Here is a 16572-nt window from a genome sequence, read left to right as displayed (position 1 = left end):
CTTTCCACAAGGGGGTGAATGGACCTCGTCTAAATCCTGCCAGAGCCTTTCTAGCAGACATGGAAAAAAAGCCCTATTTCAGTTTAAGCTGACGCTGTAACTCGGAGAGCAGGCATTTGGTTATGATCACATCAATTCTAGCTGATATTAGCGCAGTTTGTTGAAGTGCATTTGGAGTCTGAGCAGCAGATGAAGGCTTTTCTGTGCGTGACTGACGTCAGGGCCTGAATTATGGTTCTGCGTTAAATCGACGGCGTAGCCTACGGCGTAAGCCGCGCGTCGCTGCGTACCCCTACGCCGTAGGCTCTGCGTCGGTGTAACGCGGAACCATAAATCAGCCTTGAGCGCGGCCCACTGGCGGTGGGCAGGAGCTGCCGAGGATCCGCGGAGCAGTCACAGGAGAGGACTCAGTCGCAGGAGAGGAATCACTCCGACCTTGTCCGGCTCCCCGTCCCGCGCCTGCTCGTGCGTAAAAGCCGCGGCCAAACCCGACCGCGTCGAAGGCGCAGCACAACTTCGGCGTTCATTCATATTTTTCTCGTTTTTCCCCCCCTCCGTCTGTCTGCGGGTGATGTGCACAGGAATAGAGCAACACTACTCTCAACCTCTTCCGCATATTGGATTTCTATGCAAAGAGAAGGTCGCCGATGCGCCTCCAAGGATTCGGGACATGAAGACATGAAGTCTTTTTGAGTCTCAAAACGTTTTTTTTCTACGCTTTTTTTTGTTTTTTTTCAAGTGTTGTTGGTTTTTAAAAAAAAATCCACCTAGGAAGTATTTACCCCCCTATGTGGGATAATTAGTCTAGTTTTGGACGAGTTGCGCCGTGCGTCATACAGTGCGCAATAATGTCGGTCACAATGCCTTCTATAATTTGAATCTGGTTGTACTAAAAGTGCCACAATTAAGCCCGGAATGGCGAATGACGAGTGTAATAATCGCAACATCGTGGAAAAGTACATCCGCCATAAACTCTCCAAGCTGGGGTACGCGTGGGGGTTTGAGGATGCTGCAGCGAACAACGGCGCGGCCGGGGCTCCAGCACCAGCACCGGCCGCTGCGCTGCGCCGCTGCCGGGGAGCGCGCACCGCGCCCGGCGCAGAGGAGGAGGAGGACCCGCTCCTCCTTAGACCCGCACCGGGGCCCCCCCGGCCCGGCCACCCGCACCACCCGCTCCACCCGCACCGCCACGACATCCACAGAGTCCTGCGGGAGGCCGGGGACGAGCTGGAGCGGCTGTACCAGCTGGACTTCACGGAGATGTCCCGGCAGCTGTACCTCACCTCCGCCACGGCCAGCAGGAGGTTCGCAGAGGTGATCGACGAGCTGTTCCGGGACGGGGTCAACTGGGGCCGGATTATCGCTTTCTTCGAGTTCGGGGGCACGGTGTGCGCGGAGTGCGTGTCCAAGGAGATGTCGTCGCAGGTGGACAACATCGCGGAGTGGATGACGGAATATTTAAATGGACCTCTAAACAGCTGGATACAAGATAACGGGGGATGGGTAGGTCCTGATTCCGTGTCAGATGCGTGCAAGAAACTCCTGTTTTAGGTGTTATAAGTCTGTCTTAAAACCTGCTGGTGTGAACATTTGATTTATACCAGAAAGTGCATTCAGATTTTCATTAGTTAGACTCCGTATTGAAAGTACACGTGAGGGGGATCATTAATAAAATTGCTCTCAGGACTTGCCTCCAACTCACAACAGCGCAAGCGCTGGAGTGGGCGGGCCTTCCGCATGCGCTGCTCTGATTGGTCCGCGGTGTGTCAATCAACTACAGCGGACCAATCAGAACGCGTTTTCTGTCACACCTCCTCAACGTACTGACATAAAAAGCCGCCCTGTTAAAGCCTGAATTATGGTTCTGCGTTAAATCGACGCAGTCCTACGCCGTAGGGTACGGCATACACTGCAAAAACTCAAAATCTTACCAGGAATATTTGTCTTATTTTTAGTTAATATGTCTCATTTTTAGTCAAAAAATCTCATTACATTTAAAATAAGAGTCATTACCAGAAAAATAACGTATTTGACCATTTTCACCTTTTTCAAGTAAATTTTCACTTGAAATAAGTAGAAAAATCTGCCAGTGGGACAAGATTTATCTTCTCATTACAAGCAAAAAAATCTTGTTCCACTGGCAGATTTTTCTACTTATTTTAAGTGAAAATCTACTTGAAACAGGTGAAAATGGTTGTTTTTTCCAGTGATGAGTCTTGTTTTAAGTGTAATGAGATTTTTTTGACTAAAAAGGAGACATTTTAACTAGAAATAAGACAAATATTCTTGTTAAGATTTTGAGTTTTTCCAGTATAGGGTTCGTGTCGCCGCATACCCTACGCCGTGGGCTCTGCGTTGGTGTAACGCGGAACCATAAATCAGCCTTTAGTGATCAGTCGGTGGTTGTCGGCCAGCTGTCTGCATGTAGTAGAGGGAAGTACAACGTGGCTGAATAAGATAACAGGACCTGGCCTGACGTCATTAAACCGTTTCTGCATCCATCTTCACTAGTGTGCAAAAGTCTGACACCTCTAGTCTTGTCATAAATGGCCATTCATACACCTTCAGTCTTTTTATTAAGATTACAAACAGTATGTACAATTAGGATGTTAGAGGCTATCCGCTCATTGCCTTTTTTTAAATATTTGGCATCAGTCATAGAAAAACCCTTATTGGTCGAGCTCAACATAATGTATACACAATAATTATAGATAATATGATGTACATTATCAATCAATCAATCAATCAATTCATATTTATTTTGAGCAATGAACATAACATAAATGACCTGCATGCAACATAAAATTAAACAAATACCTTTTATCAGGTTTATCAGGTGCAGGTTCAAAATACAAATTAATTCGTCAACACTCGAAAGGGAGTGGGAAGAAGAAAACTTATTTAATCCCATTATAAAAAAATGCTTAGAATAAAATGACTGTACAAGCAAATGCCAGTATTTAGCCTGACCTCAGAACCATGCACATATTTAACTCTTTTAAGGTCACGTAACAAACCCCCAGCTTTTAAGAGAAAATGTCCCATACAGATGTTTGTAATGATATGTATTAGAATTACATTTTATTTAGGCGTAAGAGTTTCAGGTTCCTATATTTTGTGTTTATATTTTAAAGGAACACAATGTAACTATCCCACTTCAGACCAAGTGGGGGCAGTATTTGACAAGAAGGTTTATACATCCGTCCCAATAACCCCTTCCCCTAAACACACGCCATTCCACTAATTATTTTCCACGTTCACAACAGCAAATGTAGAATTATATTAGAACAATGCTGCTGTTTAACAACTAGCGTTATAACGTTAGTGTAAATATTATCACTCGTTAGCACCGTGATTTAGGCTCACTTATCAGCCTTGAGGAAATGTTGCTAGTTTTGCATCCTATTAGATTCTTATAATTGTATAGAGTTTCTCTTCGACTCCAGGTGGTGAGTTAAGAATCAACATGAAATGAAATAAAGCATTTCACTTGACGTATTGTTTACGGCATGTCCTCGTTGCTCAGCGAGGTTACCTGCCCCGCAGTGGCATCAGCCTATGACCTGCACTCTCACCGGCTCTAGCTTGAATGGGGATTCCCCCGGTGGCTGCACATATGTGGCATGCAAAGGTCTGAGATGGCTGGTTACGAAGCATCTTTGCTGACCACACCGATTTGCTCCAGGCTGTAAGCTTGATCATCTAGAGTGGTACTATCAATGTGGTTGACATGTGAGTAGAATACCCCTCAGTCAGCAAGACTTTACTTCTTCATTTGAATATATGACAGCAGGGAAAAATGTTACAACGATTCATGGCGCCTCTAGTGGGGCATTGTGGATGTACATGCAAAGTATTTTCATTTGGTTCTTTTATCAGCACAGCGGATCTGGGTTTAACTTCCTGTCAAAATGGTTGTTTTTCTTTGATAAATTTACATTAAACTGGTTGGTTTTTAAACATTTTATAATATAAATCCTTCATCTTGCAGCCTAAACGAGACTGGAAAACGACATCTAGGGTGCCTAAGTCTTGCACAGTATTCTAAATTTGAAACATTATGCAGCAAAGAGCTTGCCATGTAATGTATTAGGTCATGATTGTGTCTGGAGGGAGGAGGCCAGACACGTGTCAGCAAACAGCAAGCTTCTGGCTTAATGTGTATAAGCCTCTTGGCATAACAGGACACGTTGGCATAATTTTTTTCTCTCTTTTTTTTTTGCAACAAATCCTTTACAAATTCTCTTCCAGCTTTTGTGTGAAGAGCACTGAAGCTGCAACTGCTGCAGATATAAAACCCTTTTTCAATAAATTAGCCTTTAATTAGCAGAGGTTTCTCATAATGAGAGCATAACATTTATGCTGCATGATGGTTATCTTTGCTGGAAGGTACCATAAATGGGATGTGTGTGTATTGGAGAGGTGGGAGGGGCATCAATGATTCATATCGAATGTTTCATCTCAAAGGATGGGGCTGTTTAACATTCCCCTTGAGTCAGGCATGCCCCTGAAGGTGGCAGGTTGTGCCACATATCAAAGGCAGGCTGCAGAGGGAGGGCCCTCCAGGAACACAAAAGTGCTAATCTGCAGTCACTGTCTTTAACATACAGTCGTCTGTTGTGCACTGAGGTTGGAACTCTTTTGTCAGATTTTTTTAGACCTGTGACTTCAAGCCTACAGCAGACTGGGCTGCAGAGATGCCTGCAAGAGGTCCCAGGAGCCGGCACACTGTACAATAATGTAGGTCAACATAGTCTGTGTTTTACAGCTGGATGGAGATGACTATATCTCTGCATCGACTGGAGAGAGAGTACCCTCCTTTAATTCAAGGGATTATTTGGGGATTATATGCAAGCATATGTCTGCTTTTTGGGTCATTTTGGTGGATTTCTACACTTGGGGAATCAAAGAACCTGATCCAAATTATTTTACAGCTCAAGCAAGGCTTTATCCTTTGCATTGGGAGACACTGATGTTGATTTATTTCATTTGAATTGCTGTGAGGCTGGGAATTTCCTGAGGTATTTGTTTCTGTTATTACCTGACCTTTTAATAACTGAGACCCAGAGTTTTGTCCATGCTTAGATATGGTCAGGGAAATCTGGCTCCTCTATTTTTACAACGGTGTTGGGTAGTATTGTGTGTGTATGGAAACTAAACGTTGGTCAGGTGTGGTCAGCTTCCTCCTGAACTATGGATTCACAGATAATCTTGCAGAGGAAGTGATGTCAAGGCCAAAACCAGAATTTCAGACATTTTATCATCAAATGCTGTCCAAAATCCAATAAAAGACCTTAAAGCACATTTGCACGGTTTACCTATTCAGCCACAGAACCACACCTTTTAAGAAATCTTACAGAGCGAAATAAAAGTCACATTTGTATGTATATGTAGGTAGGATAATACAGAAGCATAAATCAGTCATTTATTACTCGTCCTGACAAGGATTTTATTGTGGAACGTTGGAAACCCCAAAAAACAAGGATTTTACATCAACGTTGTCACTGTGTGGACTGACCGTTGTCTGTCAAATAATCCTGCATCCACTCTATTTTAACGTAAAAAGCTTTGAGTGGGTTGTGATTAAGATAATGTGCTTACATCTAATCTGAATTTAGGCTCTGCTGAGAGAGTCCACTCATTTGGGGGATTCACCTATTTTTTTTCATGCAATTTCACCCACAATCTGCCAGGTCGCTGTGATCGTTCAGGGTTGGTTTTTTTAATTTGCACATTTTCCAAACAATGAAGATACTCAGTAAACTGCAGAAATGTCACAGTTTACATATGTTTACTTCCACTTTCCGCTGTCTTATTGTGTTGAAGAGATGAGCGTTGTGTTTTCAGTATTTTAAAAAACAAAGTCAGGTGCTAATCAACCTATTCCTGACACTGGTGGGAACAGCTTTCTATCAGTCTATAGTCTCTGCTTCCTGTTATTCTCAAGACAATTTGATCCCAAAAAAGGAATACCCACTAATTGTTGTTGAGTCTACACATTCTCTGTGAGTCAAATATACATTTAGTTAAACAAAATCTGCTCCTCAGAAGTAGCAGATCACTAAGCTGAGGCTGAAATTGCTCCCATTCTGCACTGATTACCTCGCACATCCCAGGGCATGAGACAAGCTCCATTCATTGCCCACTGCATCCAATTTAAAAATAAATAAAAAAGATCAACCTTTGTGTTGACAGAAGTTGCACTCGTCGATTGAGTTGAGGCTGCAGCCTCGGCTGCACGTGGCACACCTGTGTTTATTTCCAGGCGCTGGCAGTAAATACCAAGTGATTGAACAATGCAGCAGACAGCGTCCGAGATCTTAAATTACATGCTTGACCTGAGACATCTGACTGGCTGTGGGGGCGGCACGAAGCGAAATGCCAAATGTGCTTCAAGAGAAAAACAGCAGTTTCACAACCAAAGGTTAACAGAGAACAGCTCCAGATCAGAAAAAAACATAATTGTTATCCAAAGGGGAAAATTGCTCAATGTGGATGTTGAGAAATGAATTTCTGTCTTATTCTCTGTTACTTTTAGCCAAACGCTGGAGATGGCAGTGCATGCTGGTCTACTCGAATGGTTACTTAAAGAAATGATGGATTCCAGTTATTTCTGGCATCCATTTGGGTCACCAGCAGGTCAGATATGTCACTTATCCTGTGACATTAACACCCGTATGATGGATGACAACTTAATGTTAGCAGAAGTTTATTTTATTTTGTCAATTTTTTTTAAATAATAACTTTAGTGATCGTTCTGATTGCTCATCTAGAGTCTTCGTCATAAGTTTATCGTGGCAGGTTCTGTTTTTTATTTTTTGAATACGAGTTAATACTTAATGAAAATCTCCATCTGCCTCGGCCGTTCTTTAATTTTTGTCCAAAACACACAGATCAGGTGTCTCTGGAATGTGTCTAACCAGGTGGCCTATTTCTTTTCTCTAAGTCACAGGTGTGTGTGTGTGTGTGTGTGTGTGTGTGTGTGTGTGTGTGTGTGTGTGTGTGTGTGTGTGTGTGTGTGTGTGTGTGTGTGTGTGTGTGTGTGTGTGTGTACGGGGGATTCCCTGAATACAATCTGTTCACTGGTGGGTGGGACCTGCATGCATGGTATAGTAGCTGCACCTCTAGTTGAGGCTATCTGGGACAGTGAGGAAGTCATTAATCTCCATAGGCGTCATGCTGAAACTACAGAGACAAAGCTCAACCAAAAACAAAATGAATCGAGAAGAGTACACACACAACCATGCACAGGAGAACAACAAACAATCCTCAGTGAGAGATTCACTTACATCCAATTTCCATTTCTTACAAGAGTCAGCCGTAGTCAGGGTTGCGTTCAGGATGTGTTCGAGGCTATACCTGCCCTTTCTTTGAACTCTTCTCCAAACAATAACAGCCTATATTGAGAATGAAAGCTATGCTGCAATGGGGACTTTTCTTTTGCGGCGTAATGAGCTCTATAAGTCATGACTGATCCATCCTTCCTAAGCTACAAATCTTCTTTTTGCATGCTGTGTGCTGTCGCAGTCAGTTTATTAGTGTTGTCTCACAAAACTGCAGTGCAGCATGAACACTGCTTTCTTGTATCCAAGAGCCAGGCAGAGAAATAAATAATTACTCATGCAAATAGCATTTAGGGATTTTTCCCCCCTGCTCCCGCCCATCAAATGTCAATGTTGTTTTATTGCCGGAGAAAGAAAAAAATATGTAAAACCAAGGCTGTGTTTGTAGATTTTGGCAACAATTTGAACTCTTGATATTGACTCTCGGCCCTGAAATGGAGACGGTTTATTACAAAAGGGCTCAATGTTGCAGGAGGGAGCCAAGCTTTTCCCCCTGTGCTGTACCCCTTTTACTAAGCAGGCATAGGTCGCTCACCATCTGCCACTGTGTTAACACCCATCAATTCGGCAACTGTAATCTTAGAAACGTGCCTTACAAAGGCAGGCTGCTCCGGGCTCCAACTCTAGAATAATTTCTCCATGTATGTCTCTGAGGTGCCTTTGTAGAGACCTTTGATCCAAACATTCAGTTCTGTGTCTGGAATAAACAGCATGTGCAAGCAAGTGAGAAATGGCCTGACTTTCAAAACATATTACGTTAAAAATTATGTATTTATTTACTGTAAATAAACATGATTTTTTTATTTCTAGCATTTTACAGTAACTGAATTACGAAATGGGGAAAAGAACCTGAGCCGCTTCCTGTGAATCGCAACATCCTTTTTATTAATTTTTTTTCCAATATCAAATACTTTTTTCAAATGTCTTGTTTTTTGCGCAGCAGATGTTCGTTGATTTCCGGTTTGAAAGGTTTTTCCTTTGTTTTCTTTTTTTCTTTTATTTCTCTGGCTGGTTTATATGAATCTGTCCAGACTATCCAAATATTTAGGTGATGTTAAGGTTGGTCACTGAGAGAGCACTTTTTGAGTTTTTACCCTGTTATAAATGCCATCTACCGTACATCTTGTAGATCCAAATGTGCTTTGCAGGAACGTCTAGGAACTCATTGACTACGCGTAAAAGTCTCGGTGAGCCAATCAAATCAGTCTATCCTGGCAGGGAATGTTTCTGGGCGGGGCTTAACACAATGACAGAACAGCGATGTCTTCTGGATGAACTGACGTTTCAGTCGGCTTTTACACTTAAAGATTCGGACAGAAGACGGCACTCACCTTTGTAAGGAAAATGTATTTAGGGTTTAGAGGACAGGCTACAGCAAAAGTTTAACTGACTCTTCCACACAACACACTCCCATTGACGTGTTTCCGTCACCCTGAACATCAACTTTTAGTTGCTGTGGTCGGCCGTGGGGCTCAGAGATATACATAGTGTTTATATCCATAGTGGGGCTGACCAAGCAACGACGGCGCTGCTCATTGTATGGGAGGCCCTATGGATTGTTTTCAGACATCTTCCTAGATGTGGGTCTGATCTATTAGGTTAGATGCTATCCTCTGTTCTTCTACTTCTTATGGGTTGTTTCACATTTACTCCCATAATTAGCGAGTATTTAATTGAACTAATTCCTTCCTCTACTGAAATTATCCCTTGCTGTGCAGCAATTCACCCTAGCCCCTAGTTGTTGGAAAGTCGTCCTTCTTTTCTTGAAGTTCTGCATCCTTTTCTCCTCCAAACATGCCAACTACTGATAGCAGCCAGAAGTTATCTTTGAACGTCATCAGTCCGCAGATCCTTCTTATTAAATGCATCAGGCCTGTTCAGAGTTGCAGGTAGAATAAAATCTGACACTTAACTTCATGGTGAGGATGCAGGAAAGGCTTTGGTCAGGTGTGATGTAATGCACAATAGTCACAATAGTTCAATCTTCCCGAGGGCTTTTTGCAGTCCAACGTGTACTGTGGTTTTGCATTCCTTCCAAGAGTAATTCCCTTATAAAAGCTCCTTGATCTTCCAGACCTTAACTTGACTGTGATCATTATTGTCAAATGCCATTTCTTAATTACATTACAAAGTAATTCTTTAATCAGCGCTTCAGACTCTGGCTGCTGCCCTCAGAGGGTTTATGAAGGTTTGATATTTGCATCTCTTGGCCTTTCTGAAAAATGAGGGTGAAAAAGTCAGTTTTAATAAGATGGTTAAAAGTCAGACAGTAAAAGTTATTTGAGAGCTCAAACCTTTTAGAGTTCCAAATATCTAATGTGATACAATGCCCTCTGAAGATCACTTCATCTCAGACTTCTTTAACTAGTCACCAAAACACAAGTCTGGAGAAGAAAGGCCCGAAGGTATAAATGCCAGTGTAAAAGCCTGATCTGTTCACAAATAACATATTAGTTTCATTGATGTTATCACAATTCCTTTTCATAGCTGTATAAAACTATGACCAATATCGCAAGTTAAAATGTAATTAGATTCCTAATCCATTGTTCACTCCAATCAGTACAAAGGTGAAAGACTTGAAATCCTCTGAGAGATCTTTAAAGATTACCTAATTAAATCCATGTAAGATCAGTCGTAATGAGCAACAAAGATTTGACTGTAACTGAAAATGTTCATCAGTCAACATCTCAAGTGAATTTAATGCAATAAGTAATTTACATATTTATTCATAATCTGATCTCTGGTTATTTTTCCGGCAGTAAAACGGAAGCTCATAAACTCATTCCAGTTCTTACTTTAGTGGAAAATGAGAAGGTGATGCACGAACACACAAATATGTCTTCTCTCCAACACTTGATTCACTTTTTGGATGCGCTGTCGGGTGGAACAAAAGGTCACGTATGCAGCTTGATTTCTTTAAATCAACTTTAAATTTCATTCCCGGCTTCCACAGCATGTTTATTCAGTCGTTATCGTTCCACACGTGCCGAGCATTTCATAAACCCTCCAAAAATGCGGAACCTCTGCTGTGTGGGGAAAAAGACTCCAACAACGGGATTAGGACAAACAACACGGTTCGGTCACAGTTGCTGTGATATCATGGTGCTGTGCCTCTTTCCACGACCTCGCCTTTCCCCAGAGATCCTCCACCCCTTCCTCTGCGCTTATTTCTGGGTCTCCTCGGGAGGGTTGGAGGACTGCCTGTTGGGGGAACAGTGTCTGTAAATAAATAATGGAGACGACCTGGGTTTTCTTTTCCTGAGTGGCCAGTGAAGGGTGTGGGCAATTTCTGTTCTTTTGTTGAATAATCCTGTCAGCGAAGCAGACTTCATCCAGGAACATGTGCTGACGTGAGCGGCTTTTGTTTATCCTGCATCTCACAGAATTGCCTTTATGTTTGACCTCTGTGTCCCGTGGGCTTGCAGATTGATGCATATGATTCTGTTTCCTTTCATTATTAATTTGCTCACCTCAGCGGGGTGTTTTCCTTTATCAACAAGGATACGTGCCTGAGCTGTTTAAAAACCGTGCTATCCCACTCTAAATATAAAGAATTCATGGACCAGAGAAACTCAGGAAACAAATGTATGTCCTTCAAGTGAATCTCTAAACACCATCTGCGCTCTCGTCAAGCACCTACCTTTTTTTTACTTCCCTCCTTCTGTTTCTGTCGCCTCCAAAAATATACATTTACATACATTAACATGGTCCATTCCCTCACAAACAACACCCTAACACCCTTAGATGTGTCTTTTAGTGTCATGTGACAGTCCACATCCCTGAAAATTACAGGGACATGTGAGAGGCGTCTAAATATAGAAGTGTTGCCATCACTGCTCCTGTGTGGTCTCTTAATTGTCATGTTCCACATAAATCTCTGCCCTGTTTGCTTCTGTGCTTTCTGTGGACCCCACGCCATAAACCCACCACGTATCTGCATGGAAAACACGTCCCAATGAGGCATGCGAGATGACAGATAAAAGACTTTTCCACCTTTCCTGTCACGGTGGGAGCTGGATAATGAGGAACCTGCTGAGACATTAGCTGACTTTGCCACAAGGCACACCCTTGTGTCGGGATGCATATCAATATAGGTCAAGGTTAAATGGTTCCTTCCATTGTTTGGCCATTGTTGATATTTTGGGGACAATGCAGCAAAAGGGCTTTAATTGACGCGTTACAATCCCAAATAAGAGAACGTTGGAACAGCATGGATATTTTTTTAATAGAAAAAAAGTCAGTTATTGTTTCATTTACGGTGACTTTTATCATACTGAAGACGGCATAAATAGATGTGATAAATGTGTTAAATGTGTTGTCATGCACCCATTCCTGCATCTCAGGCCTTCAGGCCATTCCAAAATAAAATAGAAAGAAAAAGAAAAAAAAAAGAAAAAAGGCTTAACTTGATTCAAACATGCGTTCTGGTACCGATACCAAGTGATGTTAGTTGTTATTTGGACAAATTATTCCCGCAAACACACATTGTGGTCTTACAGTTTGACATTTATTTATGAAATTATTCATTTAAAAACCCTTGAACATTCTCTACTGTCCAGCCACTGTACCTTCTTCTTCTTCAGCCATGATATCATAATGTGTGCATATAAAATTCTTAAAATCTTCAGAGCAGCCTGAGCAGCAAAGCCCAGACATGCCCCTTCCCCACCTCCTCCAGGAACAAATAAAGGCGTTCCCTGGTCAGCTGAGGACTGTAATCTCTCCTCAGGGCCTTCTCCCTATTATAAAATGCCGGAAACACCTGAACAAGGAGGCATCCAGGAAGCATCCTTCCTAGAAGCCTGAACAACCACAGTTGGCTCCTCTCAATGTGGAGCTGCCGGATCTACTGACAGTTTCTCTTGGACGGCTGAACCTTTCCCTCGATCTCTAAGGTAGTAACTAATCCAGACATCTTGTTGAGGAAACTCTTTTCAGCCGCTTGTATATGAGATCTAGTTCTCACCTTCGCCTCACCTTCACATAGCAACGGTGGCCTGAAAGACGCTCAGTTTGGTTATATGCAGATGACGTAAACGTTGCCTCTCAGCTCCTTTGTGTCAGCGTTGTGCCAAAATGTGCTGCAGCAGGACAACAGTTTAGTACCATAGATAGGCAAGATGTGGCAAGGCAACTTTTTTGAAATGTCTTGTCATCATGAGGCAACATCAGTTAAGTTGGGCCAGGCGGTGATGCGTATAGTAGAAAAGAGGACACAAAGAAAAGCAGTCACCTTGGCCGTATAGAAGATAAAAATGGAGAGCGGTCCTTCTGCATCTCCACGAGCACTAATCTCATTTGTTTTCCAAAGGTAGAAAGAGCTGAGTCTTATGTAATCAGTCATATGACTGTCATGTTCTGCAGACCAGAGCTGATTAGGGTAAAGTGTTCCCTTCTCCTTCTTTGCAACACATCTTTTACAAAAAGGTGAAAAACATCTCAGACAAGCATGCATAACTGTTAACTGAGTTAAAATCAAAACTTTGGCTTTACAGATCAAAAAGCCTAAACAGAAACCCGAAAGTGTGTGAATGGATGTGTATAAAGAGGGTTGTCGTGAAGTTCACGAGGACAGATATGCAGTATCCCAGGTAATCGTTTGGTCCCTTGAAAAAAAGAAAGAAAAGCAAAGCGAAGTCCTAATTGAGAGGAAAAGTATGTTTAGATTTTTATTCTTATTTTTTTAACGACATTGAAATAACCCTTTTTACGGCTGCAAGCAACACATGCACAGAAGCAGATGTACAAGTGCAAATCAATTATTTGCTGTCCACAGAATAGCTGTGTACACACATGCATATGCATACACACACAGAAGCGGATGTGCTGGTGTGAATCAATAACGCTGTGTTGTCACAGGGTGACATGTGAGCCGTGGCAGGGAGCAGATGGCCCCAGGGTGCCCAGCTTCCTGTTGGTTGTGCCATTCGACCTCAGCGTGCACACACACACACACACACACACACACACACACACACACGCACGCCCATTGGGATTTCCCTGTGCAACTGACCACAACGATGGCCATTAACAGACAACAAGCCATTATTTGATTTATAGTATAAAAAGACAACATCTGGATGATGGTACATAAATTTCGCTTCCTCGCTTCCTCGTCCACGGACGTCTGGAGTAAATAATCCTCTGCGGCCCCTCTCCAGTGCAATTTCTGGCAGTAGGACAAATGGCCCACAGGAAATCAAACCCGTTTTCCCTCCACGCTGAGTGAGGTCAGCCATTGGTCAGATATCACTTTGACCGCTTTATTGATTGAGGGTTTCCGATGGATACTGTCAGTATCTCTAAGCAAAGATTCAATTAACACACTGAACTGGAACTGCGAGTGTCAAACTGAATATAGAGTTCATTTAACTAAATTCATCCTGAAGTCAAAAGTTTCTCCGTGGAAAGACCTTGTCGCCGTGTTTTTCCTTTTGAAAGCTCTCAGTTCTGGCATAGCACGCACGGCACCGACCCGCTGGCAGTCACCTTTGATGGCAACTGACTGGCTCTGATGTTTGAAGGATAAAAGCTTTGCCGAGGGAACATCATTGCGCTGCTGCACAACGTATTGTCTCAGACAGCGTACACCAACCTCCGTACTGCGCTGAACTGGTGGCCAGTCCGTGTCCTTATGAGGCAGCAGTCACAGATAACCACTGCTGCTTCCAGACCATCACACATGCTTCTATCTGCAGTATTGTCCCTGCAGGGGGGAAAAAACCTAATAAAATAAAAGGGTTTGATACTGCAAAAATGTGTTTGGATCTCCTCTAAAGCGGCTGCCTTTAATTGGTTGTTCGGCTGTCATTACATCTTCAAATAATGACAGCTACTTCAAAGAAAGCATTGATTCGAAAACAGAAGAACTGACAATGATTCCTTTTCTTCTTTTATTTTATTTTGACTAGACAGTGATGTTGTACACTTGCGTATCATTCAAAGATGCAGTCTTATGACTTACGCTCTCTTTTTTTCTTCTTAAATGTCAAGTTTCATTTATATCAGGCGTCATTTTGCTTTGTAGGGGAATTTTAAAGTCTTGTGGAGGCCAGACTTGTGTCTGCGAATCTAACCACCAGAACTTTAATCAGCTCTGTAAATTGACCTAAAAAGTGCTTCATTTATCTTTCATGTTTTATGACGCTTTGTGGTGTGAAAGACTGTAAAAAGCAGAGTCCAACAAGTGTGTTTCTCTTTTATTTTAATAAGCAGATTTTTACTATACTGATGTAAAACCAAGACTTTTGATTATCTTTTTATCAACTAGTTATGCCAGCCCAATTTCTCATACCACCCACAGCAAACCCCCAGACCCCCGTGACCTTCAAGGGATCCTGATTTGAATTAAATCGAGTTCACATTCCTGCACTCCAGGGAGGACACGAGGCAGAAACACATTCCTGGATGAAATGGCCAGGCATCAGAAGGTGTCTTTGATCAGCAGGTGCAGCTAGAGGGGCCGTGGGGAAGGAAGATGAGAGATGGAAAGGCAGGCAGGCAAAAAAACAGGCTTATAAACTTATAAACAAGCAGTCTTGCTCTTCTCACCTCTGTGTGCTGCCAACCAGGTGGAGACTGATTGAGAAAGCATTGGATGGTCGACAGGGAGGATCCAGCTTATTTGGTTAGACGACCAAAGCAAAGTGGAGCTAACGGAGTGAAGGATTTTTATTTAATTTGGGTTCATGCTGTCTGGCGGAAAAGGGGGAGATTTGTGCAGCAAACTTTGATTAATGTTGCTTGTTAAAGTCGTTTGACTTAGCAATCATCTGATTCTCAGCTGATCCATCTGCTGACTAGACCACACTGTACTCGTGAAACATCCGCATGGGCATTATGTCACACACAGTAAAAATAAATACCCACATTTATAACACTGTCAGTCTAATATACTGTATGTGTGGATTTTCCTGGGTGATTTAGAGTCTCGGTGTGATTTGGTGTGCTCCTGTTATCAGGGCAGGGCAGTCACTGAACACCGCTAATTACATTTTCATGGATTATTCCAAAGAGAAACTCTCCTCTATTGTAAAACCGACTGGTGCCTCATTAGTTTTCTGCACGGCTCCCCACCAGGCGTTCGCTGTCACAACAGACAAACTTATTATCATTCTCCAGGTATGCTGTGCTGCAGACAAGCAAGGTCACAGAGCTCTGAGTGAGCCAGATAGTTTAAACAATCAGCTTTTTTTTAAAGCCTGCTGGACAACATAATTCTCTGCAAAGTCCCATGAGTCACATTGAACCCTGGACAAACAAAGAAGAAGAAGAAGAAGAAGAAGAAGAAAGGAGGAGAAGTCTTCTCTGTCTCTGTTCATAGCTGCCGGGTTAGGCTCTAATTACATTCTTCTTTTATTAAAGAAAGGTTTAGCGTAGCTGTTTGATTCCCAGAGTGTTGTAGCTGAGCTCCTTGCTGGTTATCTGAGGCTCATTCCTGCTTGTATCAGGCCTCTCCAGCACACAGTGAAGTTGTTTGTCTCTACACATCAATGCATTCCTCTCATTCCTCTCCCCCAGCCTGGATAAAAATCAGCTGGTTGCCTTAAAGAGGTCAATGAACTTTTCCCCAGTCTTCCCAACCACTGAAGGAAAAGAAGAGATGGAATTGCAAAATGGATTGCTTTTAGAAGAGCCAATGATCCAACTCAAATACTTCTCAGTCAGACGCCCTTTTTTTCTGTAATGGCTTCAAGTTTCAATCTGAGAAGTTTTGTCATCCAACCTCATTCCTCAGTCCGTGGGAAAACTGGCTTCCTCCCCGTGTTGTGTTCTGTTTTGCCGTCCCACATGCTGTTAGTTTTTAATTCGCTCATACAGTCAGAACACGTCGGGAGGGGGGGGTGTTCGGCTCTTACACTCAAGTAACGCTACACAGCTGTGACAAAAGCCTTCCACAAGTCGACGCCCTGCATTCAAACCTTAGCTTTTAGAAAAATGAAACATGATTGAAAATCTTCACTATATTTTCGACTCCTCGTTAGATGGAGGTGGGTAGGTGGAGATATGAGGTGTAGCGCATATCTTTGGACCTAAAACAGCACATTGCCAGATCAATAAAGATAATCAATAACATTGGAAGCTTTCTTTGACTTAAATCCTCTCATATAGTCATAGATATTTACAGACGGCCCTTTTCAGACACATTCATCAATCAGTTAAAGCGACGGCTTTTAATCTTTCAGATAATGGTCACGTTTCAGCTCAAGTTTCTCATTCACACATCTGT

The 16572-nt window shown here is 42.6% G+C and overlaps 1 protein-coding gene across 1 annotated transcript in view; it reads left to right on the top strand.

The window, feature by feature from the left end:
* Positions 1-391: 391 nt before the first annotated feature.
* The window catches only part of bcl2b (BCL2 apoptosis regulator b), a 30121-nt gene continuing 13940 nt past the window's right edge, over positions 392-16572 (top strand). The window contains exon 1 of the mRNA XM_061732334.1: positions 392-1503. Coding sequence (XP_061588318.1) covers positions 916-1503 — 588 coding nt within the window. The 5' untranslated portion in view covers positions 392-915. The remainder of the gene's footprint in view (positions 1504-16572) is intronic.

This window comes from Cololabis saira, chromosome 10, assembly GCF_033807715.1.
Source record: "Cololabis saira isolate AMF1-May2022 chromosome 10, fColSai1.1, whole genome shotgun sequence".
NCBI lineage: Eukaryota > Metazoa > Chordata > Actinopteri > Beloniformes > Belonidae > Cololabis > Cololabis saira.
The sequence above is the reverse complement of the archived record's forward strand: the minus strand, read 5'-3'. Positions and strand labels throughout refer to the sequence as shown.